The sequence below is a fragment of the Rosa chinensis genome, chromosome 3 (assembly GCF_002994745.2).
Source record: "Rosa chinensis cultivar Old Blush chromosome 3, RchiOBHm-V2, whole genome shotgun sequence".
Taxonomy (NCBI): Eukaryota; Viridiplantae; Streptophyta; class Magnoliopsida; order Rosales; family Rosaceae; genus Rosa; species Rosa chinensis.
This window is the reverse complement of record NC_037090.1, coordinates 8314396-8342193: the sequence shown is the minus strand read 5'-3', so window position 1 is coordinate 8342193 and position 27798 is coordinate 8314396. Positions and strand designations below refer to the sequence as shown.

Sequence of the window (27798 nt, the reverse complement as noted above, 5' to 3'; positions counted from 1 at the left end):
TTTGGTCATTGTGTACGTGCTTCCCATTACATTGATATGTTCTATCCTAACCCCTCCGACCAATACGTTCACGAAGTACGTCTCCTACTCTCCCAGATTAACCAGTTGAGCATTCTCAATATGGTACATGCTATGTACAATAGCGCTTTCAATTGTGCTTAACTATAGCACCCACTAATTCAATTTCGTCAATGTTATTCGTTGGCCTCATCAACTATATGGTCCTTTCTTCGTGTATATTCCTCTACTTTTTCTTCGTGTATATTCCTCGACTTAAATAATTTCATTCACCGACTCTGACTAACAAATTGGTATAATAACCAATAGAGACTGTCTGATCCAATATAGATATAAATTCGATTTCGCGATGTTGGCTCTGACTATATTCCCACTTTGGTTCAGGTTAATTTATCCCTTTCTTCGCATATTTAAGAAATTATTTGACGTATTCGATCTTAGGTTTTCAGTCGAATGCTACTACACCCATGTCGCAATGGCAGCTGATCGATCTCTAGTGTGTGTGCTGTTGGAGGAAAAATCTTCTTCTCATTGCCATGTCTATAGAGACAGTAGTTACTCAACTGATCTAACTTCGATTTCAATTAGTAGAACAAATGATATATGCTAATACAGTGAAATACAAAAGAAAAATAATTTTCTCACAAACTTGGGGAGTTCGCACTTTTACTCACACCCGTCTTTACGTACCACCATTGTTTGTGGTTTCTGACGCCACCCACAAGTCCACCACCAAACACTTTTGCTACTTAATAAGGATTGACAAGAGCTTACATTTCTATTTCTATATATATGCCTAATCCATCTTGATCATCATGTCATATTCTCACAACCAAATACATAGATATCTGGCATACTAGCTACTCTTCAGCCAGTCTGCTTAATAATATTTCAGGATCAAAGTTCGCTTGTTTTCCACCTTTGAGGTTTGTTAATCTTTCTTTCCAGCTGATTAGCTAGCAGTTATACATTGGAGATCATTCTCATGCATTCATCGGTACATGGTAATTAGACACTATAATCTTTGTAGACGACTGTCAACTATTTTTTGAGGAGAAACGATAACACGACTCTCATCAATCATTGATGTAGAATGCTCGCAGACATTAACCGATATAATTAAAATCATTTAGCCTTCAATGTCGAGTAGGCTAGACTTTGAGATACACGTTCACAAGTCAATCACAAAACACAATTTAGAAGCATCCAACAACTTAATTATTACGTAGTTATTATTACGTAGTTTTGCACTTTTGCATACGTACCATAAGTGATGCATACCACGTTGTAATTGGCACAATCGGAAGTCACCTTTTCTTTTCAGTATTTTCAATTTATGTTGGCAAGAAATTGAAATTTTATCAGCTCCACCATCTTAAATTCCATACTTTCAAATTACATAAACTAGTACGAAGTTCTTCATTCCCTCCTCAAGGACAAACATAGAGATCTATAGGCACTTTCTAGGCCAACAAAGAAATAGGAAAGGGTCAGGTTTTTTGTGTATACCTTGTAGACAAACATAGAGATCTGCAGGCACTTTCTAAACTTCCACAGCAATCTATACCTTATATTCCAAGATTAGTTTGTTTATAATATTTTACTCCAAAGTAAGAATAACTTCTCTTCATCGTCTATCTAATCCTGTTTGACATTTATTCCCTTATATATCTTTCTTAACAATGTAGACAGGACATATGCTTTCTTGATTTAATATATTAAATTCAATGTATTGGTGAGCTATCCATCCTAGTGGAAACTTCCCAGTTTGTTCATTGATTTGAAGTTTGAAATTATATAAGTCTTTGGTCATTGCCTATATATATACTTATTGCAATTACCTCATAACTCACTTCCCTGGGTAGGTATATACAGATATATGTTATAAACATATTATATATTCTACAAGCAGAAACAATACAAAGGATTGAGCCCCTTATAAAAGCTTAAGCCAAAACACATGTCATATTCCAAATAGTGTTCTTAGTTGAAGCCACGAACATTACAGACCATTACGTACCCACAAGATTTCATCAACTTGATCTAATCTCCTTTGGTTATATACTTATATTGTACGTATTCTCTCCTAGTGGTCGCCTTTATATATATGTTCTACTAAGCTGTTGTATATTTAATTTATTGTTGATTAGGTACCAAAAAGCAAGCACCAGCGCAAGTATATATGATTAAAGCAATGATGAAACGAACCCAGGAGGTGTTGTTTTTTCTGATTCTGGCTTTGTTCTACAAGGCCACCGGCATGAAGCCTTGCTCTAAGCCCCCGCAAGTCGACTGTGACGGCTTCTGTTTGAGCTGGAGACTGGCGGTGGAGGCCAACAATGTGCGTGGGTGGCGCACCGTGCCAACCCAGTGCTTGCACTATCTCGAAACATACATGATTGGAGGACAGTACGACCGCGACATAGAATTCATTGTTGGTGAAATTATGAGTTACGTAAACGGAATCGTTCCCTCGGATGATGGCATGGATGCATGGATCTTGGATGTGGACGACACTTGCATATCCAATGTCTTATACTACAAGGGAAAGAGATACGGGTAAGTAGTAGTGGATTTTAATTATCAGTCAAACAATATAACGCGGTAAATATTTACCGTAATGTGGTTCACAGTGGTTGTATTATCACTACTATGCAGGTGTGACCCTTACGATCCATCGGGGTTCCGAGCATGGGCTATGTCTGGAAAGTGTCCGGCAATTCCTGCCATGCTGAGATTGTTTAGCAACCTGGTGAATATGGGGTTTAAGGTTATTTTGCTTACTGGAAGGGATGAAGAAACACTTGGTCAAGTCACTATCGAAAACCTGAATAATCAAGGATTTGTTGATTATGAACGGTTGATTTTGAGGTGAGTATATATACACGATTCATTCATCTATGCATTTGCGACAAAACAATACTTGCCTCAATATTGCTGGTCAATATGACTTATTCTCCGCCAGTCTAGTAAGGTTTAATTGACTCGTTCAAATGAGACTCGTTCAAATCATTTAGAAGGAAGACTCGTTCAAGAAGAAGAAGAAGAAGAAGCTTCATGATTAACACCAAAATTTCACATGCACGATGATTGAATTGTCTGAAGGATATATTAATAATGTCGGAGTAATTAGTGGTGGGATTAGTCAAAATCCACGTTCAACATGCTAATATAGTTTTATGATTGGGTTATCGAAAATGTTCACCTGGTCAGTTATTAACCAAGAAAATAATGCTCAACCACCCTTGGATGTAAATCTAAGGGCAGAGAGAATTATTATTAAGTTGAGGTGTTTGTTTTCCACTCTTGGATGTAAATCTAAGGGTTGTTGAGCATAAATTATTTGGTCAGCAATTGACCAGGTGAACACCACTGTTGGATTATTATCCCAGTCAAATCACATGCAACGAAAATATCTTCCTCAAAATAGAAATCATTTGGTGGGTAGTAAGTTTTCCACTTTGAATTTTTTTTTTTTTTTTTTTTGCATACATCACCAACTAAAAGTTATCCCTACGACTACTACGACATGATACGTGAATAAACAGATCGATATATATATATATATATATCAGCCCTTCTTGGCTGCGGATATCCGCCCCTAAGCACATGTTTTTTCCCTATTTTATGATCATATTTTCACATCTTAACCGTTCAGTTTTTAGATCCTAATGTTTAGATAACTTCTGCAAATTTTCAGCCAATTTGATGATCGTTAAGACATCTAAAACAACAATTTACTATTATAAACACGAACGGTTCCGGTTCGTTTGTGTAAATTACAGTTTTAGATGCCTTAACGATCATCAAATTAGCTAAAATTTTGTAAAGATAATCTATACATTAGGATATAAAAACTGAACGGTTAAGATGTGAAAATATGATCCGAAAGTGGGTAAAAATGGAAAATCCGTACGTTTTGCTTAGGTGCGGAACAAGGTTATATATTTATATGCACCAATCTTGATTAGGATTTTCTCATTGTGTCTACCCTCTAGTTGTCTAATCTCTACCTAATCATAAAGTTAGGTTTAATATTATCTTTTCTTTGTGGCATGTACTAAACTACTCACAGGACCGAAGCTTACAAAGGGCAGGGCGCGGTGGCGTACAAGTCAGCGATTCGGAAGCAACTGGTGGAAGAAGGTTACAGGATATGGGGGAATGTAGGAGATCAATGGAGTGATCTTCACGGAGATTATATAGGCAACCGCACGTTTAAGCTTCCTAATCCCATGTACTTTGTTCCTTAATTACTAGTGAATTACAATATGTACTGCAATTTGCATTTCCAGTGGAATTAACGTGGAGGCCTAAGGCCTTAATTACCCAGTACGTCTTCTTCATTAAGTCTTTGTCATTTTTCTTCTTCCATAGTTTGGCAAGTGATTTCACAAGTAAGAAAGTACATGCAGTAAACCAGAATATGTAAAGGCCAGGTCATGCTACCAGCAACAAATTATATTCTGAATAAACCCTGGAAGTTCAAGTATTTTGAGTACAGCATTATCCATCTTCCATGGTTCAAGAGATTTAATACAAGGTTCTCTTTTAATTGAAAGAAGGAAGTAATACTTCTGGGCTGATGTGCTTCACCCCTTTTCTATTGGACCATAGTTTTTGTTTTATACTTTTCGTAATTTTGGAATACAGATCCACTGGGCCCCTATTTGAGATCGAATATGTTAATAATTAGTAATTTTTGTATCGAAATGGAAAGAATTTGTATGCAATTTTAATTTGTTATTTGTCCGTGCTATATATAATAATTTGATGAATTTAGTATTATTGATAGTCTAATGATTAAATAAGCTAAATCAACTTGACATCAATGAAAACAATGGAAATACAGGTTGCTGAAAAGATGCATGCATGGATCATGTCTGCTGTTGGAAGATATTCTACTAATGAGATTAAATTTTTCCATCTTCATGATCTCACACGAGACTTGGTTTTGTTAAAAGACAAAAGAATAAACTTTCTTCAAATTGTAAGTTTCTGCACATGTTGGTGAGGTTTGTACACTTACCATCAATTTGAAAAAACAAGTTGATAAGTCAGCTCGCGTAATGATTTATTTGATTGGATATAATCTTTCAGATCGACTACAATCTCTATACACTTTAGTTACTTCCAATATAATCACATCTTCAAAACTCACATAATTTTTTGTGAAGTAAATGTGCATATCATTCTTCTGTAGCATAGACAATTAATGTACAGTCTACACATTTATACGGATTTTTAGGATCACAAAAAATTCATTAGGTATCCAACATAAATTAAGGATTAGATTTCATGCAAGCCTCATTATTGTCCCTGAAAAAAAAAAAAAAACTCAAAACTCAAAACTTTTAGGGATTTTCGCGCTAAATGTGGAAATTTTGGAAGTATTCAACGTCGCAACGGAAATAATGTTCCACACGAAATTTCGCACCCACAAACAGACACATGGAGAATTTGTCTTTCTTATCTCTGGTTCCTAATTTCCAGTTTCCATTGAAATTCTTTGAGAATCATTCTACACTCTAACACTGTGTAACACCCACAATCTTTGTTAACGATCACATTCTTCCTGACAAGATGAACGATGCAGACGTGTCGAAGCAGATCCAGCAGATGGTCAGATTCATACGCCAAGAAGCTGAAGAAAAAGCCAATGAGATTTCCGTTTCTGCAGAGGAGGTGATGATCTTCGCGATTAGTTTCCCACTATTTACATTCTAATCATGCTCTCTTTGCTTTTTTCTAATTTGTAGAGTTTTTTAGGAGTTTAACATTGAGAAACTACAAATAGCCGAAGCGGAGAAGAAGAAGATCAGACAAGATTATGAACGCAAGGCAAAGCAGGTCGAGGTTAGACGGAAAATGTGAGGGTTTTATTGATTCCATGCTTACTAAGAAATCACGACTTTGAAATTTACTTTTGCCCTAAACAGATTTTGGGGCTGCACCCGAAGCATAATGCTGTAATGGGATAACATAGTTCTAAATTTTTTACTGTATGCCAATATATTACCTATGTTGTTGAAGTTTTTGATTGAGAACATTTGGTATGTATTATGTAATGTACTCTACACAGTGAATACTCGATGCAACTGAATGCTTCGCGTATAAAAGTTCTACAAGCACAAGATGACATATTAACTTCCATGAAAGAATCTGCTGGCAAGGAACTTGTGCGTGTTTCAGAGGACAAGAAGGCTTACAAGAAGCTCATGAAAGACTTGATTGTTCAGGTAGCTTATAATGTGGTACCAAAAACCCATATATATGTTTATACAAGTTAAGTTCTGATCAAAGTTGCGAAATTGGAAATATGCAGAGTTTGATTCGACTGAAGGAGCCAGCAGTGCTGCTTAGATGCAGAGAGGTTGACAGGAAGCTTGTTGAGTCTGTTTTGGAGGAAGCAAAGAAAATTTATGCTGATAAAGGATTTGCTCCACCCAAAATTACCATTGATGATCGAGTGTATCTCCCACCGCCTCCAAAGGGTGGCGATTCCCATGAACCCTTTTGGTAAGCAATCCCTTATGTTCACAGTTCATAGCTTCGTTTTCTATTTTGTCCTAAAATTTTCTGCTTATACATGTGCACATTGTAGATGAGACACTTTGATCAGCCAGCCTTGTTAATGTTACTGTATGCTGTATGACTTAGTTACATGTATAGCACTGCCTTGTTATTGTCATCACTTTCATTTATTTCTTTCTGTTTGATTGTTTATAAGTTCGGGTGGAGTGGTGTTGGCCTCTCAAGATGGAAAGATAGTGTCTGAAAATACCCTCGATGCACGATTGGATGTCGTCTTCAGACAGAAACTGCCTCAGGTTGGTATTCATGGATCAATCCCTAGGAGCAGTTGCTTACTTTACTAGTATCAGTGACTAAGAACAGAGATGAGATGGTGAATGTTGTTGTTTGAACATTGTCTGAGTATGATGAAATCGGAAAACAAGTACATTTGGGGATTAAGTTTTTTGTTTTGGCTTCACTGCAGATCAGGAAGCGCCTTTTAGGATGAATGAGTGCATCAGCAATTCTATGCTTAAGCTTGTCCAAGATTTCTACTAGCAAAACTTTCTCTTCTGGGTTGGCAGTTTATTAATTACTTATGAGATTTGAACAATGCTTTCAAAACAATAACAGTGTTCAGAGTCCTCTCAAGTTATTGTTATAGGGGCAAGCTAATTCATAACATGTTATATTGTTTAACTATTTGTGCTTTAGCTTTGCATATAATTGAAAGCTAAAACCCCTAATTCATTAGCAAGTGTTGGGAAAAAACTAACAGAGACTTTGCAAAAGAAGTGCATTTCAAAGATCAATGTAGCTACTCGTACAACATTTAGATCATACATAAGATGGAATTCATGGTCAACCTACCTCTTGGTTAGAATTGTAGTACAAACTCCAGGCTCTCTTCACAAGTGAGACCATGAGCAGGAACTAGCTCAACCAATCCATGTGCCAGTGCAACGATGACATTGAAAATGAACTTCTACAGGTTCAAAACTTTCTAAGTTACCTAGGAAAGAGAGTGCCTCCTACCCCTACCAGTTTTCCCCTCCGATCCCCGGGACTTCCTACTCGATTTCTGTCGTTTACCTCCTGCTTGACCACTAAAAATTCCCATTTTTCCAATCCCCTTAGATATTGAGGTCAAGAAAGTTTTGCCATTTCCTGTCTTGTCCATCATTCCTTGTTTCATAAACAACTGCTCTTTCTCCAACTCGCTCAGCCTCACTCTCATTCTTGAGATCTCCAGCTTCAGTTCTCGGTTTTCTCTCCTCAATGAAGCATAGTTATCTCGGGGGGACATGGCTGCACTTGGTACCCCGCTGCTTATTCTCTGCGAGACAAACCCATCTCCTGAGTTTCCTGACAGTGCAGTCTTCAATCGGACCTGCTCGAAATACAGAACCCTCACTGTCATTTGTACTGGGAGCCGATCATTTTGTGCAGCATGGTTGCAGGCTTCTTGAGAGAGCTTTTGACAGTCTATAAACTTGCAGAGCTTCTTGCATTCTTGTTCAGTTAGCATTGAATGTACCTAAACAAGAACATAAAGTCAATTCAAGAAGCATGTGTTGTGACTTAAAAAATACACAAGAACATGTCTTATACAATTGATATATGTTGATAACTTGCCTTCAAATATATATCAACCGCCCTGTAAAGTCCATCATCGATGACTCGAGCATAATCAGGCAGTACTTCAATCATAGCAACGAACTTTTGCAAGCTGAGGTATGGGTCAGGAGCAATTTCAGCTAGATATGAGTCAATAAGCCGTCCAACTTTCAACAATGAACCATGGCTCGGAGAATTAGCAATGCCTTCCGACTCATATCCACAGTCTTCATCTTCTTCTTCTTCAATCCGCTGTAGGAAGTTCACCAGTATTCGATGAACGGTATCAACATCATACAGTGAACCCCCTGCAAAAATGGACGGTATAAGGATATCATCTAGTGTAACCATCTCCAACCTGTAAGCAATCCTCCTTTCAATCTCGAGCCTGCAGGCAATTGCAGCATCCACCATGATTGACATCCTCAGCATTCCAAACATAAAACTCAGTGGCACCGAACAGCTTTTCTCTGTTGGCATTAAGCTTATAAGGGTTTCCACAATAGTCCTTTGGTCATGTTCTGGTAAGCTATCTGGCTTTTTCCAAACTTGACATTTTCCAATACCCTTTAAGGATGTTTGAGCAAAATGCATTAAAGATGCAACAACGCTATCTGGTCGAACACCTGTTCTTTGCATGGCAAAAATAACCCTCTGATAGTATTCGATCCTTAGCAATGAGAGATCTTCAACCCACCACTCGAGACAACCACTCTTAAGCTCAGGAGATTCACCATCACAATTTAACATAGACAACCCTGACATCAATTGTTCCTTACAAGCATTGGTGGCAATAGCCTCCACACATCTGCTTGGAATTCCAACCTCCTCGGCTATAGGAGGTAGTGTTTGGCAGGTGGTGAGGACTTCCACTGACTTCTCAAGACTTTGAACTACAACATCATTCAGGTAAATCTCTGTTCGCTCAATAAGGTTTTCATCCCTATAGTCTTCAGACATTTCCAAGTATTCAGCAGCGCAGCGAAGATGGGCAACATTTCCGCTTGTGATCTCAAAGTTCATGCCATAACAAAATTTCATTGCAAGTTCAAATGCCTGTGGTCCTCCTGGTATGTTGTGGAGCTCCAATTTTGCAGCTGAATCCTTGGCATCTGCAACCATTTTCCGAATCTTTCCACTTCGAGACACCAATGGAAACTTCAACAAAACAGAAATGTAAGGCTACAAAGGCCATGAACTTCACCAATTGAAACTTCAAAATCTTTACAATCAGATGTGACTTGGCCTTTAAAGCCACATGTCAGGTATATGAGTTTACCTTGTGAAGTAAGAAGGATTCTCCATCGACAACGATTGTAATGTCCCCAGCAACATCCGAAAAGATACTGCATGAACATAAAACCTCCAATATAGCAGTGAACAACCAGCATGATTGACTCAAGAATACGACCAGCAAAGAATTGGGGCTCTCCACATCCAAGTTTATCAATTTAACAACATTCAATTCCACAAGCAAAAGACAACAAGGTTGCAAATGAGGAAGAAAAAAAATCTCAATTCTCATGTTGGCCATAAAACCTAAGATCAACCAGTTTCTTTGCAGATGCTATAGCACATATTTAAAGTCAATAATAGCCAAAACACCAAGTCACCAACAAGCTGCCAGAGCTAACATGAAATGATATATGTAAAGCGTAGATCTTGGATTCAATTCTTTTTCGTATCAATATATAAGTAGAACAACAACTTTCCTTCCAAATCCTTATAAGAACAATATTTGTAGAGATTGAAGCTATCAATTTAAATTGTTAAGTTCTGTCTGATATGTTAATTAACTAACCAAAGCTTAACCCCCCACGTTCAAGAATTGTACTTCAGCACCATTATAGACTCAAACAAGGCCAGACAAAGAGTACAAAACATGAGCTACATAAACAGAAAGTACATAATATATATGCAATGCAAAGCAAAACACTTGCACAACCCATGAACGTGAACTTGAAAACTTGAAAAGCTAAAGAGTAAATGGACATTGTGAAAGAAGAGAGGGGTTATACCGAGTGGTGAAGGAGTTGCAGAGCTTAGGAGAACGGTTAGAAAAAGCAAAAGGGTTCTCAGAAACCATTCCCATTAAAACCACCACTGAATCTCAAACAGTGTTTTGGATCATGATGATGGTGAGCTTCATTCATTCATTCATTGATTCTCTTTATCTCAGTTTCCTTTTTACGTAAATGGCCCCTTGGTGTGGATCAAATCACATCCGCGCCCCCTGCTTTTTGTTGAAAGGACATGCTCGCTGGCACTACTGCAGCCACTTTTGCTTTTGCTTCTTCTTCTTCATCATTCCTTTGTCTTGTATTGCGTTCTTGCTTTTTCTATTTCTGTGCGAAGATAAACATAATTAAACACAGCAAAAGAAATGCTTTGTCTGATTTGGGACTACTCTAATGCAGGCTGCCAGGCTCTCTTCAAATTTTTAGAGTTGAAAGCCGTTATTGTGCAGCACCATGCATGGTTGTAAATGTTCATCAATTTGTGGAATAAATTGTATTAAACAGAATTTATGCGACCATTTTTGACCAAATAAAGGTAAAAATGAGAGCACTGAAAAGAACATACTGAAAAGACTAGTAGCGTGGACTGAAAGTGACAGAGATGGCTCGGAACTCAATAAAGATGCTATTATTAGAGAGAGAGAGAGAGAGAGGTGGAATTGCACAAGTACACGCTCCACTCTATTTTTCTTGAGACTAAATTATTGGCTTTTGGAGCTTTGTTGACGGACAGTCTGAGACTGCATTATGAACAAGATATGATTTTCTTCTATGCTTACCAGACTATTATATGGGTCTAGTACCCATGTTATTATGTTTGCATGAAATTGAATGAATAGACAATACAATTTTTCTCAACTGGGCCTTGACCACACGTCTAATTGTAGAAAATGTAAATAGTAGAGATTTGTTTATGGTATATCAATGTATGATATAATAAATACACTGATTAGATTTGAAAGAAAACTAACTGTATTGGTAGACTAGTTTGAAACTATTCTAATACTATGCTTTTAAACTTGTTCTTTACTTAGTTGTTCTTTAATTCTTTTTGCCCACAGAACTGAGACATTGTTGCCCACTCCAGTGCTCGAGTAGCCATTGCCTAGCAACAGCATGGCCCTCGTTAGGTAGTATTCTATTTGACAATGTAACAGGTCGAATGTATTGGCATGTGACACTCTTTTTTGAGTCGAGTTTTCCAGCCACATTTAAAAGAAAAATATTTAAGCCCATAATGGCACCGTGTAATATGTTCGATGGAGGTAGGGCAATGAGGGGAAAACAGAAGTTGGGACACCCAATCCCATGCCAGAGAACCCAAGTAGGTTTGCCCCTGTGGTCTTCTCAAGAGAAAGGAGTGGTTTCTGAAGGCAAGCAATATATCCATCATCCACACCAGCACAGTTACAGTCACACAGCTCCACAGCAACAACATGCCCACTACACTCAGAGCCTTAGCTTCCTATCCTCTGTAAGTAGTTCCCCTCTGCTTTAATTCAACTCCAACCCGTTTCAGTTCATCAATCATCTCTTGGAAAGTTTGCTACTTTGAACACAAATTTGTTGCTCCATCTCTGTCTGTAATCACAACACTATAATGAGCCTCGGTTTTAATTACAGAAAGAATGTTTCTTTAGAATCAATTTGCATTAACCATTGGGTGCAATTACTTTATGAAGATGGTGAAGTAAAATGTGTGTTTATGGGTTCAAGAAAGTGATGCCCTTTTCGTTTTATATTTGTGGCAGGTGCCCTATTGCTTCGTTTGATTTGGGTCGTCAAGTATCGAATAAGTTATTGTTTCCTTGCAATTTAAGCCACAGCCTTATTGAAGGTATGCGTAACTTGCCGATTTTTGCAGTGTAATGAGTGTTAAGAGTTTATTAATTACCCAATTTCTGTGAGCTATGATGGAAAAGTTTTAGCATTTTGCTATATTTATATGCAGGAAGCAGAATTCATAAGACATATCGACTCAAGGCTGGCTTTTGGGAATCGATTAAATCTGGGTAACTGTTGATATCCACTTTTACTGATGATATGAATACTACAAACATGACATATCTGCGTATAATACACACACTGAATGTGGAAGTATTTTACTTACCTTGTCGCGATTCAAATTAGAATGTTATAGGTGCTTAGTTGCTCATGAATGTTTTTCAAGCTAGAGATTAGATATATGAGTTAGATTTTTTCAGAAACTTGTCAAATAGTGCTTTATGTTGGTGAAATACGATCCATTGTTTGGTTTCAGCACTTAGTCAATCAACTGAAAGTATAATAGGTCAAATAGAATGAGAGAAAATGGTTTGCTGGTCTTTGTTACATACTATTGTGCATTAAGGTTTAATGCCTATTGACAGCATGCTTGAACAATACTAGTTCTTATAATCTGAATGCTTGTGCCACTATGTAGTTATGAAATGGATAATAATTAAAGACTAGTGTATAATGGAAAAGATTTACATTTTATTTCATCAGTCTATATGTATGTGTCTCGCTAATCACTACCTGCTAGCCCTCCTCTCACACAGAGTAAATTTATGAAGGTCCTTAACTCACTTCTTATTGCAGTATCTTAAGCAACAACACAACACAAGTAGTGGAACCACCATCCACACTTCCAGAAGAGGAAGAACCCCTTCCTGAAGAGTTAGTTCTCATTGAAAAGACCGAACCAGACGGAACAGTTGAAGAAATAATATTTTCTTCTGGTGGAGATGTTGATGTGTATGATCTTCAAGCCCTCTGTGATAAGGTAATTACTTTGTCATTGCTAGTTTGCTACTTCTTTTGCACGTGCATGTACAGGAAGTTTCATATGTAACTATTATGTATAAGAAATAAATATGCTGTCTCACTCCAGTGGGAACATGTGAAGATTGTCTTTTATATTCTATCCACTGGAAAGACTCAAATCATTTTAACGCATACTTGCATTTTTGAATAGGTAGGCTGGCCTCGCAGGCCACTCTCAAAACTGGCTGCAGCTTTGAAAAATAGCTACATGGTAGCCACATTACATTCGGTTCGGAAATCGCCTGGATCAGGTACATATGGATAGGACATCGTTGCAGTATCCTTCCTTTTCACGCAATTGGTATTGTAATCTTTTTCATGCTTGTACTACTTCTAAAACTATTTCATGAACATCTTAGTGTACTTGGAGAAGTTATTTGACAGACGGGAATGACCAGAAGAAGCTAATTGGCTTGGCGCGAGCTACATCTGACCATGCGTTCAATGCCACAATTTGGGACGTCCTAGTTGATCCTAGCTATCAGGTATGCTGGGGCTTGAACATTGTTTATTGAATCTAAGCATTAATGTCATAATAGGTTTCCACAATTCTTTGCAAACTGCATCATTGTGTTCTAATAACTCTTTATCATTCAGGGACAAGGCCTTGGAAAGGCCCTTGTTGAAAAGATTATAAGGGCTCTTCTGCAGAGGGACATTGGCAATATTTCACTTTTTGCAGATAGTCAAGGTATTGTAGCCATTATTTATAGCCATTTTCACTTATCATACTAGTATGCTTTGAGTGCTATTTAAATTGTTCCAATAGATCAGCTTGTCTGCCATTGTCATACTTTATATCATGCTGATAGGTTTTGGTAGTAGTGTGTGACTCTGTGTCTTAGTAGTCATAGTCTATCACAGGTCGCAACAGAAATCTTTTGCCACTAATTCTACACTAGTCTCCCTTTTCCACAACTAAATCTGCTTTAGTGCCACCACTTTGTGGTGGTGCCTGCTTTTGCATCATGTCTTGATGTGGACGTTCTTGTTTTTGTACTTCATTTTCTTATATTGTCATTGCAGTCGTGGACTTCTATCAAAATTTGGGTTTTGAAGCTGACCCAGAGGGCATCAAAGGCATGTTTTGGTACCCAAAGTTTTAGCTACCAGTTAGAGAAGCTCAAGTTGTTTCTACTACTGGCTTAGCGCTGCAAATCAGTACAGATGGAGTAAGAACACTTCTTACGTTATCAACTCACCCAGTTACATGGTAAATGATTGTAAGACAAATTAATGTAATACCTATGTGGTAAAAAGGGAAGCTTCTATTGGATCATCTTCTCTCATCCTGAGCAAACCCAATATTACAGACTTAGAAATGTAAACCTTCACATTTTGAATGGAGTTGAAATGTTGCCTCGACATTTTAAAATTGTCACCCAGCCACTTGAAAAGAATCGACTGATCCTCCTTACTGACTATCCATTATTTTGTGGACATAATCACTTAACAATAATTTTGTTGACCTACTAGTTGATTATATGGAAGTTGACACCACATATCAAGACCAAGTATGCAAATGGCAGCCTGGCTTATCTTTCTGAATTATATGATCAACATGAGAAGCTTCGTCTGATATCCTTTAGAAAAATAGAAAATATATGTTTTTTCTTTTTTCTTTATCTCTTTTGGACTGAAAAAGAAAATGACAGCTCTCATTTGACAATTCCAATTTCCAGATGTTCTTCAAAGTACAAAAGCATCTACCTCACCAAAGCCCTACACAATCCGAGCTGTGTACAACTATTTAAATCCACTAAAGTTTTGGGGTTTTTAAGATTTCAGAATCCCCAGATGGTTCTTAGGTCATCATCTGGAATGTCCATTAATGCAGATTTCAGATTGAGTCTTCATAAAACGATCATATCGGTGTGCATAGCTGTAGTGACATGAGCTATTCTGTTATTTAAGGATTGCAGACACCGGCAATTCCAAGATATATTTTGAAGAGGGCGGCTGCCTTTTGTCTTGTCTTGGTGATTAGTGAAAGTGGAGCCACCTTATGTGACTTTTATTAGTAAACTTTAGAAAATGTATATCTAGACTCTACTAATCCGGATTTGTGGGGGGAAGATGTGAACAGATAAGATCTCTCACTGCATGTGTATGTAACGAACACGGACAAAAGTTCTTAACTGTTTTTGTAGAAAAATAAATTTCTAGAAACCTTTTCGGTGTGTCATCTAAAGTCTAAACTTAAAACCAGGATCAACGTCATTTAAGCTCCACTTAAATTATGCCCCAAAGTACAAGCATCAGCACCTTGTCATATATCCCAATATTCTGATTGACAATGCTTACACTCAAGATTAAACAATCCAATTAATCCCACAAAGAAAAAGCTTAAACAATCTAAAATCTACATCTCAATTTTGTTACTTAGTGTGAAAGGGAATCACTTGGGGGCATAAAATTCAAGTAAACGTGGGTTTACTCCTTTTCAATTATCTAAACGAGTTTTATAAGCAAAGAACAAAGATCCAATTCGCCCCCCACCCAGAAGCACTTTAAAAAAAATGGCGGGTTTGGTACCCTCCAAAGGGTCAAAGAAAAGTCAACTCTCCCCCCCCCCCCCCCCCTAAATTTCATTGTCTCACTCTCCCCAACTCTCACGCCGAGAAAATTGAAGGGTGAGAGTCAGAAAGAGACAAAGAGAAGTAGGAGACCCCAAGGTTCTCCATCAAGCTCTTATCTTTTCAGCTTTCACTATCAGATTAAAATAGTTTAGAAAAACTAACCTGTACTTACAACCAGGCAAACCATGACGATAGGCAAAGCCAGAGTTAGTCTCAGAGATTATAATGAAGATCATCATCATGACGACGACCGAGTACCACAACCCTTTAAGCCTCTCACTTGAGTTCTGCAAAAACTCACGCAACTAGTCTCAAAGTCCACATCTTTAACTCAAAAGGTATCACCTTGCTTTCGAAATCTTTGAAAAGTTTCAAACTTTGTCTTTTTTTCCTTTGTTGATTGATTGATTTGATTCTGTTGCTGAATATTGGTTGTTTTTGATTGTTAGAATGTTGAGACTGAGATTTTGGGGTTGCCTCATTGGTCTGGCTTGTTCTTGCTTCTTCCTAGTTGCGGTTGCACAAGTTACTAATCCTTCTGAAGGTGAGTTTTTGATACTTGGTTGCTAAACCCAATTTGAGTTCAATCCAATTGGTTTACTGTTACATAGGATTTTTGGGTTGGTTGTGGTGGGAATTGGATTATGAGTTGTGCCCATTTGCAGTGGATGCATTGAGAGCAGTGAAGGATAGTCTGATTGATTCCGGGAAGCATTTGGGGAATTGGGACAAAGGGGATCCATGTAAAGCGAATTGGACCGGAATTTTGTGCTCCGGTGATGTTGGGACTGATGGATACTTGCATGTCCAGGAGCTGTATGTGTTCTTATTTCAATAACTTGTTTCGACTCGTTCAATTTAGTGTTGTTCATAAATTGGTTTTGTTAATCTAGCTGGATGTTGTTATGAAATTACTTGTTCTTAGGAGTTTAAGTTAGGCTAACTAGGTAGTTTAACAAATTTGATGCAGGCAACTGCTAAGTAAGAATCTCTCAGGAACTTTAGCGCCTGAGCTTGGCAAACTATCTCAACTTCTGATATTGTGAGTCATGTCATCTCGTTTGATCAGTGATTACATTGCTTAGTTGGTTCTTCCTGATTATCTTTCCAGCGATATTGCTAACCTCTTTGTCTTTTGTTTTTTGCCCTTCTCGAAGAGATTTCATGTGGAATAACTTAAGTGGGACTATACCGAAGGAGATAGGAAATATTACGTCCTTGAAACTCTTGTAAGTTGAGTTCATGTTCTATTTTCAATGTATTTTCATGCATCTTTGTAATATCTCCGTCTGATTCCTCTTGTAAGTCTTTATATGCTGTTTGAGACTTGTTTGATTAACATGAAATGGTAAAACCAAGATCAATTTATGTTACCTCTGAAAGTTCAGTACCGTGTTTAAGAAGATGATATGTTCTATAACTTTATGGCCATCTTGAAAAGGCTGTGAATTGCTGGATATTGGTCTTAGGTCTATGAATATAGATTTCTGTGATAAGGTACGAACTCTCATAGTTTCCATGATGCATTGTGTTTGCAGGCTCTTGAATGGAAACAAACTATCGGGTTCCTTGCCTGATGAGCTCGGTAATCTTGAAAATCTGCATAGACTACAAGTTGACCAGAACCATCTTTCAGGTTCAATACCAAAATCATTTGTTAACTTGCGCGGCTTAAGACACCTGTAAGTACATTTTCAATCTCAATGCGTCTTCAAGTTGGTTAGTGTTTTATATTTCAAATGTGTGAAATGGTCCTTGTATGTTCCTTTTGCAGCCATATGAACAACAACTCCTTCAGTGGCCAAATTCCATCTGAGATTTCTGAAATACCTGCTCTTCTTCATGTGTGAGTTTTTATAGCGTCTTATATTATTATATAATGTCATTACCTTTTTGGGATGTTGTTCTGTATTAATACTTGTTGATCACTGATTTCTGGAGTGTAATTGACACAAACGCTTACAGGCTCTTGGATAATAATAAATTATCTGGATATCTTCCACAAGAATTCTCCAACATTCCAGGGTTGCGCATACTGTAAGTCCTGATCCCACTCAGAGTTAATTGCTAATTTGGATTAAAAACCAGGCTCTTGTTTCCTTTTACACGATCTTAATTGGCAATTTGATCTTTCATGACTGTACGTAGCAATGTTTTGATAAGGATTTCAACCTGCTGAATCTTCCCTTGATCGGAAATCTCAACTACAAATGCTTTATTGATGTCTGTTAACTTTCTTTTTTTTGACATCTTTTTTGTAGTCAACTCGATAACAACAACTTCATGGGAACTGAGATTCCAGCAACTTATGGAAACCTTTCCAGATTGGCAAAGTTGTACGTTTGATTATAAGTATCTTTGTCTTGTGCTCTTTTTCTTTTTCTCTAAATATGCATGATAAAGAGCATAGTTGATGCACTATGAGTCAGATGCTAAAATTTGGTCTTATATCCTTTTTTGCTATATTAAGAATATAGCTGATACTGCTTATCCATGTTGGATACATTTTCTTGGATAGATTGCTTCAACCTTTTTTTATTTTCCTCTTTTTGATTTGGCAGAAGTCTCAGGAACTGCAGTTTGCAGGGAGCAATTCCTGATCTTAGCCGGATACCTAACCTCAGTTATTTGTAAGCATCTTTCTGTATTAGGCATCTTTCTTGACACTATGATCCAATTATTACTCTTCTGTTTATGTTTCTATCATCTAACTTTTACTGGGTTCATGTCACAGAGATCTAAGCTGGAATCATCTTGCTGGACCAATACCATCACATGGACTTTCTGACAATATGACAACAATGTATGTAAATGGCCCAAGTAAACTTGTAATTTGTTCTATTGATATATCACATTGCTTCATCCGTAATTTTCAATGAAGTGAAACATGAACATTACTATATTTACTATTTGTTACTAATCAGATCTATTAAGAACTTATCCTGTCAACATGTTCTTCTGTTTATTGCAGTGACCTGTCAGATAATCATCTTAACGGATCTATTCCTGAAGGTTTCTCTCATTTTCCTCATCTTCAGAAATTGTGAGCATCAATTTACTTCGATAAACTTTAATTTCCAATTATAGAATACATGACACATTTAATATTTAAAATACCTTTATATATGACTCTTTATCATTCAAGCGTTATGCTCTTATGATTCTACTGGATAATATGCTACTAAGCTTCTATGCACACTGGATCTGATATTCTTATGATTTATATCACAGGTCGCTCGAAAATAATTGGTTGAACGGTTCTGTCCCTGCTATATGGAGGAACATATCTTTTAGTACAAGAGCTAAACTTTCATAGTAAATACCTTTACCAAACTGAAGCATAAATTAATTAATTTTATTTGATTTCTTGGAGTGCCTACCAATAAATTCTTAGATAGAAAAAAAAGAAGTTTAATGTGGCATTTAGAGCATATGTTTAGATTGAACTTATTTATTTGTTAGCTGAATGTTGCAGTGATCTCCGGAACAATTCACTCTCTAACATATTGGGAGAGCTGAATCCTCCAGCAAATGTCACCTTGAGGTATGTTTCTAAATGCATTGGCTTCTATACAACCCCTTATTTTTAGAGTTATTTCTAATATATTCTTCTGTAAGTTATATACAAACAAGGAAGAAAAGTGTACCTGGATCTTAATGATTTTGTTATAGATTGTCTGGAGTCTGGACATTTTATTTATGTCAGTTCAGTTAACTGTCAAAAATCTTATAGATACGCAGCTTGATTGATTAGTTAAAGAAATAGTGATGTGTGATAGAATTGTATGCAAATTAAGATTATGAATGGTTAAGTTTATATACACACAATACCAAATTCTTTATTTTCTGAAATATAATCTACATGAACTGTGCTTTTGGTTTATTTTCAACTCAGCTGCCTATAACTAGAATGTTAGTCCTCCTCCTTTCTAATGGAATCTATGGTGAATGTTATGCTTGCTTTCATGTTACATAGTGGTTAACTTTCCCATTACTTGTGTCTGATGAAAATTATCAGTTTGTACATTTTTTTACTTCTATAAATTCAAACACTTGTCTTTTATTAGGTTAGAAGGAAATCCTATTTGCAAGAATGCTAGCATAGAAAATATAAGCCCTTTCTGTCAATCTGAAGCGAGAGATGGGATCCCCGAAGATTCAATAAATTCAACTCAACAGATGACCTGCCCTATTCAAGCATGTCCGGTGGATGATTTCTATGAATATGTTCCATCTTCCCCTGTGCCATGCTTTTGTGCATCACCTATTATAGTTGAATATCGTCTGAAAAGCCCGAGCTTTTCTTACTTTCTTCCATATATACAGCAGTTTGAAGAGTATTTAACTAGTTCTCTAAAATTGGAGATTTACCAGTTATCAATTAGTTCCTTTGTCTGGGAAAAAGGGCCTCGTTTACAGATGCATTTGAAGTTCTTCCCTGTGTATGGTGCTTCACACTCGTATAAATTAAATACAAGTGAGGTTCTGCGAATTAGAGGCATCTTTACATCATGGGAATTTCCTCAGAATGATTTCTTTGGACCATATGAACTACTCGACTTCAAACTGCTGGGACCTTATTCAAATAGTATGTATTTTACCTGAACATCTTTTTCAAGTCATGTGATTTTTGTGTATAAGTTGTGAAATGATGCTGTATTTTCCATATGCTCTTCTGCCAACACCTGCATGACTTAAAAAGCACACAGTATTTGTAAACATTGCATAAAAACTTCATTTTATAACAGTTAGTGACAGTTTTTTAGCTAGTGGGCTAGTATTGTCTTTCAAAATCGTTGACAATATTTCTACGTTGCTAAGAAATATTTGATACCCATGCACACTCAGCATTGTACTTCTTAGGAAATTAGATGTTTATAACTTCTGTTATTTTGATTGCATTTTATAACTCATCCGAATCGTATTTTCGTTTTAGAATGAGTAGTAGTTTCTTATTCTTGGTGGATTAAATTTTTTTTCTTTCATTGTTATAGTGATTGTCAAGAGACAAAAGATGGGCATCAATAAGGGTGTATTAGCAGCTGTTATAATAGGGGCCATTGCCTCTGTTGTCAGTATATCTGCAACAGTCATGCTTCTGTTCACAAGATGCACCCGAAACCGACATACACCACCTTCAAGGAGACACTCATGTAAGTGCTGAATAGTAATTAAATGGCACTGAATATTTAGATACTATCATGTCTGAATATCATCCTGGAAAGTGGTATGAAGCCTTATCTCTCCTTTCAGCGTCGAAGATTTCTATGAGAATTGAAGGTGTAAAGGCGTTCACTTTCAAAGAAATGACACTAGCCACCAGGAACTTTGATAGTGCAACTCAACTTGGACGAGGAGGCTATGGGAAAGTTTATAAAGGTATCTTATCTGATAACACAGCTGTAGCCATAAAACGTGCAGAAGAAGGATCCCTACAGGGTGAAAAAGAATTCTTGACCGAGATAGAATTGTTATCAAGGCTACACCATCGAAACTTAGTCTCTTTGGTAGGATACTGTGAAGAAGAAGGGGAGCAGGTATGGAGCTTGCAGTCTTGAACAGTTAATCATTGCTTGCCACTTGCAACTTATTTTCTAAATCTCTAAATCATAAGTTGGTGAAATAAGCACAAATAAATCCAAAGAGTCTCATGTTGTTTTGTTTGGCAATTGCGTGAACACTTTGCCCATTACAGATTCATATCTTACTTCCTTCTCATTCTGAACAAAGGCAATTTAGTCTGAACTTTATCAGTTGGAAGTTGAACTCATAAATGGATTTACTTTACTGTTTCACCTAGTGACTCTTCACTGCATAATCTTTAATTGCATGAATGTAAGAAGTTGGAGTTTCAGCATGCACTACATAAAGTTGTTCCTATGCAACATAAATGTGTGGCGTGCTGGTATCATTGAAAGCTTCAATGTATTAGGACCACATGAAATTTCATTAATCGAATTATGTTATTGCTGCTTTTGCAGATGTTGGTTTATGAGTTCATGCCTAATGGTACCTTACGTGACTGGCTTTCTGGTATGGACTTTCCAACATTTGAAGTTAATTTTTTAAGCGGCTCCTCCCATACCATGCCTTTCTGGCTGGAGTTTCACCTAGCTAATTCTGTTTACTTATTGTGATACGAGTCACAGATAAAACCAAGGGAAGCCTGGACTTCAGTATGAGATTACGCATTGCATTGGGTTCAGCCAAAGGAATTCTTTATCTCCATACCGAGGCAAATCCTCCTATATTCCACCGAGATATTAAAGCCACAAATATACTTTTGGACTCCAACTATATCGCTAAGGTGGCCGATTTTGGACTCTCACGACTAGCACCTGTCCAGAATGATGAAGGGACTGGCCCTGCATACGTATCTACAGTCGTGAGAGGAACACCGGTATGTTTAATTCGTTAAAGTTTATAAGACCGGCTTAGAAACATAATAAAAGTTACATCTTAACTGAATTTGTTTCTTTCATAACTCTAGTACTTTGGGATCATACTTGCAGGGCTACCTGGATCCAGAGTATTTCTTGACCAGTAAGTTAACAGACAAAAGCGATGTCTATAGCCTTGGAATTGTGTTTCTGGAGCTCTTGACTGGTGTGCTGCCAATATCACATGGCAAAAACATTGTTCGCGAGGTACCTATCATAACATTAAAACAGAAATTTTGTTTCTTTCAATTTCATCTGCAGTTAAGGGTACAAATAATAATGAAGTTATTTTTGTTTTGTAGGTGAATATGGCTCATCAGTCAGGCTTGATTTTCTCCATTATTGATAGCAGAATGGGTTCGTATCCATCTGAATGTGTTCAGAGGTTTGTAGCTTTGGCCCTCAGATGTTGCCATGATAAACAAGACGACCGGCCATCAATGTTGGATGTGGTGAGGGAGCTCGAGAACATAATCAAACTTATGCCGGGAGCTGAAACAATGTTTTCACCATCTGGTTCCTCATACACTGAAAAATCATTAACTTCATCATCGACTTTTACTGGGGACCCATATATGTCCTCCTCCAACGTGGAAGGAAGTGATCTAACCAGTGGTGTAATCCCTACCATCTCACCTCGGTGACAGCCTGAGGACTTGGAGTTCATTCACCTTCTTTGGTTTTAAATAGGAAGAAAAATAGCATCTCCTGCTAATTTCTGAGTGTAAAATGATATCGGTTTTGGTCTGCAAAATGGTGAATAATGGTGAAGGGTACATACTACATAGATAGTGTCTGTAATCTTATTGATGTAACAGAACAATTAAACAAGATGGCGGTGATCACTGTAAAGTTGTTGCTAACAATTACTAATCAAATGTGCATCTCTTAGTGTTTGTTTTGCATACCAATGGTTAAGAAAAGAAGACTGTATAGTCTATTAACTCGTAGCAAAAAGAACAAGTGAAAGGTGGTATCCACTAGTTTTGGTTTTCCTATGAACCAGAGATGCGCATTTTGAGTTGGATACCCGAGTGGATTGCACTAGGCAACTCTTGTTTGCTCTCCAACTATGCCTTTAATTTTCTCCATTTGTTTGATTGTCTCCGTCTTACATCGTTCAAAGTGGAAACGAATAATGTAGGAAACATTACAAAACTGCCAGTACTCCTAGGTGCTTAAGAAAAGTGGCCGACAAGTCTATACTAGTCTCTCCATTATACATTTGTATTAGTACCTTCATTATTCTCTTGAATCTCTTGTATTAGTTTTTGGAGAAAAATTCAGTCACCGTCTTCAAACTATGCTGCCAAGGCCAATTTGATACCCGAATTCTCAAAAGTATCAATGTGATACCCAAACACGTATTTTGACATCAACGTGATATTTCCGTCAAAAATCTCTAACGGTTCCATTTGTTTGCTGACGTGGGTCCCATATGATATTTTTATTAAGGGTAGAATGGTCTTTCACTACTAACTAATTAAAAAAAAAAAAAAAACTGGATCTGCAGTTCTACACGACACACTCCTCTCGACTCCCATTTTCCCCAAATCACCTGAGAGAGAGAGAGGGAGGCAATTCAATGTCGGACTTCATCCTCCGACGAGATGATCCTCCAAATTTGCTCAATCCCACTTCGAATCGGCTCTTATGAACCAAACCCTAACCCGTACACTCCTCATTTCAATCTCCATTGAAATCGATCCAGGTGGGGTTCCTTGAATTCGATCTGGGGAGGGTGCTGTTTGGCAGATTTAACGCTTACCTATGGCGCGGCGATGACGGTCCGGCTACAGTGGCCGTGGTGGGGATGGGCCAGGCTTGGCTGACGAAGCAGATCTCCCAATACAATGTCGCTACGATTATCACCGACTATGTCAACCACCATACGCTTCTATACCCGACGAAGAAGAAGAGGATCGTCTGTGACCAAGGGATTCATTCTCTATTCGGCAGGAAAACCATTGCTTGGATCAAGATCTACAATTTATTCCAGCCGCATTTCACTGATAATCTCGAGGATGATTCCGATGATTCGTCGGATGAGTCCGACGACAACGGTTTGGATGAGGAGGACTAGGATAAGTGGCGACAGCAACAGAGGAAGAAGCTGAAGAGGAGAGCCGCCGCTCTGCATATGCCTCCTCCTGTTCTGAAAAGCTGCTACGCCGCCGTGATTTCGTAGAATTTGAAGCTGGTGTACCTTAGCAGGTCGGTGGTGGAAGCTCTGCTGAAGCAGGACAAGGCTCGGGTGTTTGATGACAAACTCGTGGGGAGCTTTGTGAGGACGAAATCTTCTTAAGCTTCATGAGGCTGTTAAAAGACTTCCTCATTTTCATGCTCTCTAATGATAACTTCTTCCCGGTAATCTACTCATATTACTCTTTTTCTTCTTCTTCAGTTCTGTATGAAATTGTTTAAGAAATAAAATTGTTTAAGAAAGATACATCGGCTTCGGCTAATTCAGATCTTGTTGCTGCTTGCTATTCAAACCCAGGATTAAAACCTTCAAGCAATCTTCTCCGGAGGTTGTCAATGCTTGGGAACTGAATTGGGTCGGAGAGTTCTTGCAAGAAGGCGTTGTATCTTTTGACTCCGGCGGCTGCCTCTTTGGCTATTTCGACTTTCAATCTTGAGCTTGCGCTAATCTTGAAACTGTCTAGGAGAGTAGGAGACTTCTATGTCTGCATTCTCAGTTAGGAGCCCAACTTCGCCTCTAGATTTCAGGGTGTTTTCGAATCTAGGCATCCCCTTTAGTTACCCAAGACCACCTCTTCACGGGCATAAAAGGAGCTGGGGTAGTAGTAAAGTAGGCTTAAGCATCATCGACTCTCCCGCTGATGATGATGACAGGACCCGCCCCAGATTTCACCCTGAAATCCGAAGTGGCCCTGCGGGGTCCACCTTAGAAGAAATTCTTCCAAAAATTTGGCAGAACTTCCCCTAAAATGAACTACCCAAAACCTGTAGAAAGAAAATTTACGCTCCTAAATCAACCCATCCTTATTCTCCTGGAGCCACTCTGCTCCCCCAAACAACATCAACCAAAATCATATGACACAAAACACAACTTAAATAACATTAATTTCCTCAGGTAATCAGAGCAAATCTAACAGCAAGGGTGATCAAGGAAAACTTAAATCAAATAAAAACGCGGAAGCCACGCTGTTGTCTATGCCTCAACTCCAATGTACGCCCGACCTCAACTAATTTCGCCTGCAAACTGGGCATTTGAAACCGAAGGGCCCAGGGGAAAGTAATTGAAAAACACGTTAGCGTGAGTGAACAAAAATAAATAATTTAATATGAATAAAACAAAATAAAACTTCATACTTTCCCACATTTTTTCGATATATATATAAAATCCGGATGCATGCAACATTTATAAAACACTTAAGAAAATAATCCGAAAAACATTGAACTCCAGAAAACCGACTAGCCCCGCTAGCCACAACAACAGAGTAAAAGATCGAAATTTCAATACTCGAAAATATAAGACCAGCCCCGCTGGTTAAGAAAACTCAGACTAGTCCCCGCTAGTCAAAAATAGTATAAGTAGGGGAAGATGATAGCCATACAAGTGAGCCTCCCAGGCTCGAGTGATAGCCTCCCAGGCTAAAATACTCCCATTACTCCCGTAATATACCCTTACGCCACTAAGTGTAGCGATAGGATACCGGGCTACAGAATTACTGTCACATAGACAGTAACCTGCGCCACAAAGGCAGAGGGCTACGGTGATCCCATCACCGCGCCACAAAGGCAGAAAAATCAATGCTAGCATGATAAAATCACCCCTCAGTATGGCACAGGGTAACATAACCGAAAATCCAGTAAATCCAAAATACATAAGGCTTCCCCCATCTCTCGTAAAAGAATTTCCAACGACGTGTCCCACAAGCCAAAAGTATCTCCAAATCAATAGCAAAAAGGTGAGAAATAATAATAAATCGTAATCCCCGTAAACCGAAACAAAACCAATTCTAAAATCATCATCAAGGCATTCCCAATGCCAAAATCGGAAGTCGATAAATAAATAGGAAAGATCAATAAGTCAACGGCGTGTCCCACACGCCAAAATATTCTCGGGTCAATAATGAATAAGCAAGGAAGTTCAATAATGAACTAATATTTCATTTTGGAAAATACTTTGTTGAAAAACAACATAATTCAAAGTTTCGAATCCGGGCATGAAAAAATTAATATCCAAAAAAACACAACCGGAATAATTCATAATCACTTCATGAAACTCATCAATGAAAGTAATTCCTCGTGATAAATCAAAATCAGGAATCCGAAAACAATTATATGCTCAAAATGTAATATGATAAATAACTAGAGCATGACTTTAAGAAATAAATGCATGCATCATTATTTAAAAACAAAAGTCCACTCACAGTACTATTCAGGCGATCACGTATACGAGTTCCTTCATCGAGCAAAAGCTCGGTACCTCGTCCTGTACACAATTATTCGTACATAAATAATTACCGGACGGAAAGTAATTTTACTATAATCAATAATTAAATCTCAAAACCCATAACCTCAACTTCTCCAATCCTCTTCCACATCCAACCAAACTTCACCAACACTGCCCACTCGTCGATTTCAGACTATATAACAACTATGGAGGAAATCCGACAATCGAATTCACGATTAACATTAACCGAAATCCAAATCTTTAGAAATTTATAACCAATTCAAAACTCCACCAATCCTCACCAAACTTCATATATAAGTTCTATGATAATTATAACATTTAACTAGCCAGAAATTGAAATTAAAAAGCTACCCTAGCCGCCGCTACCGCCGCCCACAGTGGCGGCGCCGCCGCTACTGCCACCAACTCCAATGGCCACCAAAATTTGGCAGTAGCACCTTCTCAACACACCCATTAATTATTTCAACTGTGACCAAGTTAGAAAATGAGCGGAAGTACCTCAACAATTAAGGGGAAGGTTGAACCCGAATCGTGAATAGTAACCTCCAACTTCAAACCGTCGATTCTTCCTCCACGCTTCAAATCTCGGCAAAATCTTCGGGGAGCATCATCTACGTCCCAAGTCGCTTCCAAGAACCTAACTTGGTAGTCTGGGGTGGCCGGAATCGGAAGATATCAGCTGGTGCAGGGAGGCGATTTCCAGCTCGAGCTATGCGGCTTCTCGGCCTTGCAGCTCCCTCCACAGTTCGTTTTTCACCCCGATGTCTTCAGAGAAATTATAGGCGACGTCAAGGTGAGAAAAATTTCTTTTGGAATCAAGTCGATTGGAGGCCTATGGAGGAAGATATGGTCGGACAAAGAAGACCCCAGAAAGCTCGGTAAGTTTCTGGAAAAATGTCGAAACTTACCACAGTACTTTCTCTATATATAGAAAGTTATCATGAACGGAAATTTTAGTATTTTGGCCATAACTTTTGCATACGAACTCCGATTTTTACGTACCACATATGCAAGCGTTTGGTTTAACGTCCTCTACGACTTTCATGAAGAGCATTTTCTCAAATTTTGACCCGAACAAAAAGTCAACTTTTTAGGCCACTAAAAGTATCGAAACAAAGTAAAAAGTAAAAGTTTTACCGTCCAAATGACTAGCAAACAGGTAAATTGAGGTACGGGACGTAACAGATGATGTCCAGTTTTCTGGGAAAGTTCCCAGATCATCAAAGAAGAAGAAGACGAAGATGAAGAAGAAGGAAAAAGAAAAAGAAAGAAAAAAAAGAATTAACAAAAGAAAAGGGTACATGGGTCTTTTTCTTTGTTTTTGGTTTTCATATACTTGCCACGTCACTTTTTTAACCGAA

General features: G+C 37.9%; 5 protein-coding genes across 6 annotated transcripts; 4 read left to right on the top strand and 1 right to left on the bottom strand.

Moving 5' to 3' along the window:
• Nucleotides 1-1957: 1957 nt before the first annotated feature.
• LOC112193601 (acid phosphatase 1) lies at nt 1958-4638 on the top strand. The gene is made up of 5 exons (XM_024333804.2): nt 1958-2090; nt 2169-2577; nt 2677-2889; nt 4094-4255; nt 4396-4638. The coding sequence occupies exons 2-5, from the start codon at nt 2201-2203 to the stop codon at nt 4448-4450; spliced, it is 807 nt and encodes a 268-aa protein (XP_024189572.2). The 5' UTR covers nt 1958-2090; nt 2169-2200; the 3' UTR covers nt 4451-4638.
• An 804-nt stretch (nt 4639-5442) lies between these two features.
• LOC112195357 (V-type proton ATPase subunit E2) lies at nt 5443-7344 on the top strand. Its single transcript, XM_024335769.2, has 6 exons — nt 5443-5703; nt 5788-5888; nt 6101-6257; nt 6344-6537; nt 6749-6848; nt 7019-7344. The coding sequence occupies exons 1-6, from the start codon at nt 5602-5604 to the stop codon at nt 7040-7042; spliced, it is 678 nt and encodes a 225-aa protein (XP_024191537.1). The 5' UTR covers nt 5443-5601; the 3' UTR covers nt 7043-7344.
• Nucleotides 7312-10550, bottom strand: LOC112195356 (BTB/POZ domain-containing protein At3g08570). The gene is made up of 4 exons (XM_024335768.2): nt 10170-10550; nt 9431-9497; nt 8170-9309; nt 7312-8071 (listed from the first exon to the last, which is right to left on the bottom strand). Exons 1-4 carry the CDS (start codon nt 10241-10243, stop codon nt 7547-7549), a joined length of 1806 nt encoding a protein of 601 aa, XP_024191536.1. The 5' UTR covers nt 10244-10550; the 3' UTR covers nt 7312-7546.
• Nucleotides 10551-11457: 907 nt separating this feature from the next.
• Nucleotides 11458-14341, top strand: LOC112193361 (histone acetyltransferase TAP1). The gene is made up of 8 exons (XM_024333466.2): nt 11458-11643; nt 11921-12006; nt 12121-12181; nt 12750-12933; nt 13126-13225; nt 13359-13459; nt 13572-13665; nt 14001-14341. The coding sequence occupies exons 1-8, from the start codon at nt 11606-11608 to the stop codon at nt 14078-14080; spliced, it is 744 nt and encodes a 247-aa protein (XP_024189234.1). The 5' UTR covers nt 11458-11605; the 3' UTR covers nt 14081-14341.
• Nucleotides 14342-15631: 1290 nt separating this feature from the next.
• On the top strand, nt 15632-22898 carry LOC112194808 (probable LRR receptor-like serine/threonine-protein kinase At1g06840). 2 transcript variants are annotated; one of them, XM_040516378.1, is made up of 22 exons: nt 15632-15649; nt 15732-15891; nt 16003-16097; nt 16219-16369; nt 16524-16595; nt 16711-16782; nt 17092-17235; nt 17328-17399; nt 17519-17590; nt 17815-17889; nt 18115-18183; nt 18288-18356; nt 18525-18596; nt 18785-18868; nt 19029-19097; nt 19621-20141; nt 20548-20706; nt 20807-21090; nt 21535-21586; nt 21703-21953; nt 22066-22200; nt 22296-22898. In XM_040516378.1, exons 3-22 carry the CDS (start codon nt 16004-16006, stop codon nt 22635-22637), a joined length of 2859 nt encoding a protein of 952 aa, XP_040372312.1. In that variant the 5' UTR covers nt 15632-15649; nt 15732-15891; nt 16003; the 3' UTR covers nt 22638-22898. The 2 variants fall into 2 exon arrangements, with proteins under 2 accessions (XP_040372312.1, XP_024190812.1); XM_024335044.2 differs by lacking the exon at nt 15632-15649 and having other exon boundaries at nt 15678-15891.
• The last annotated feature ends 4900 nt before the right edge of the window (nt 22899-27798 follow it).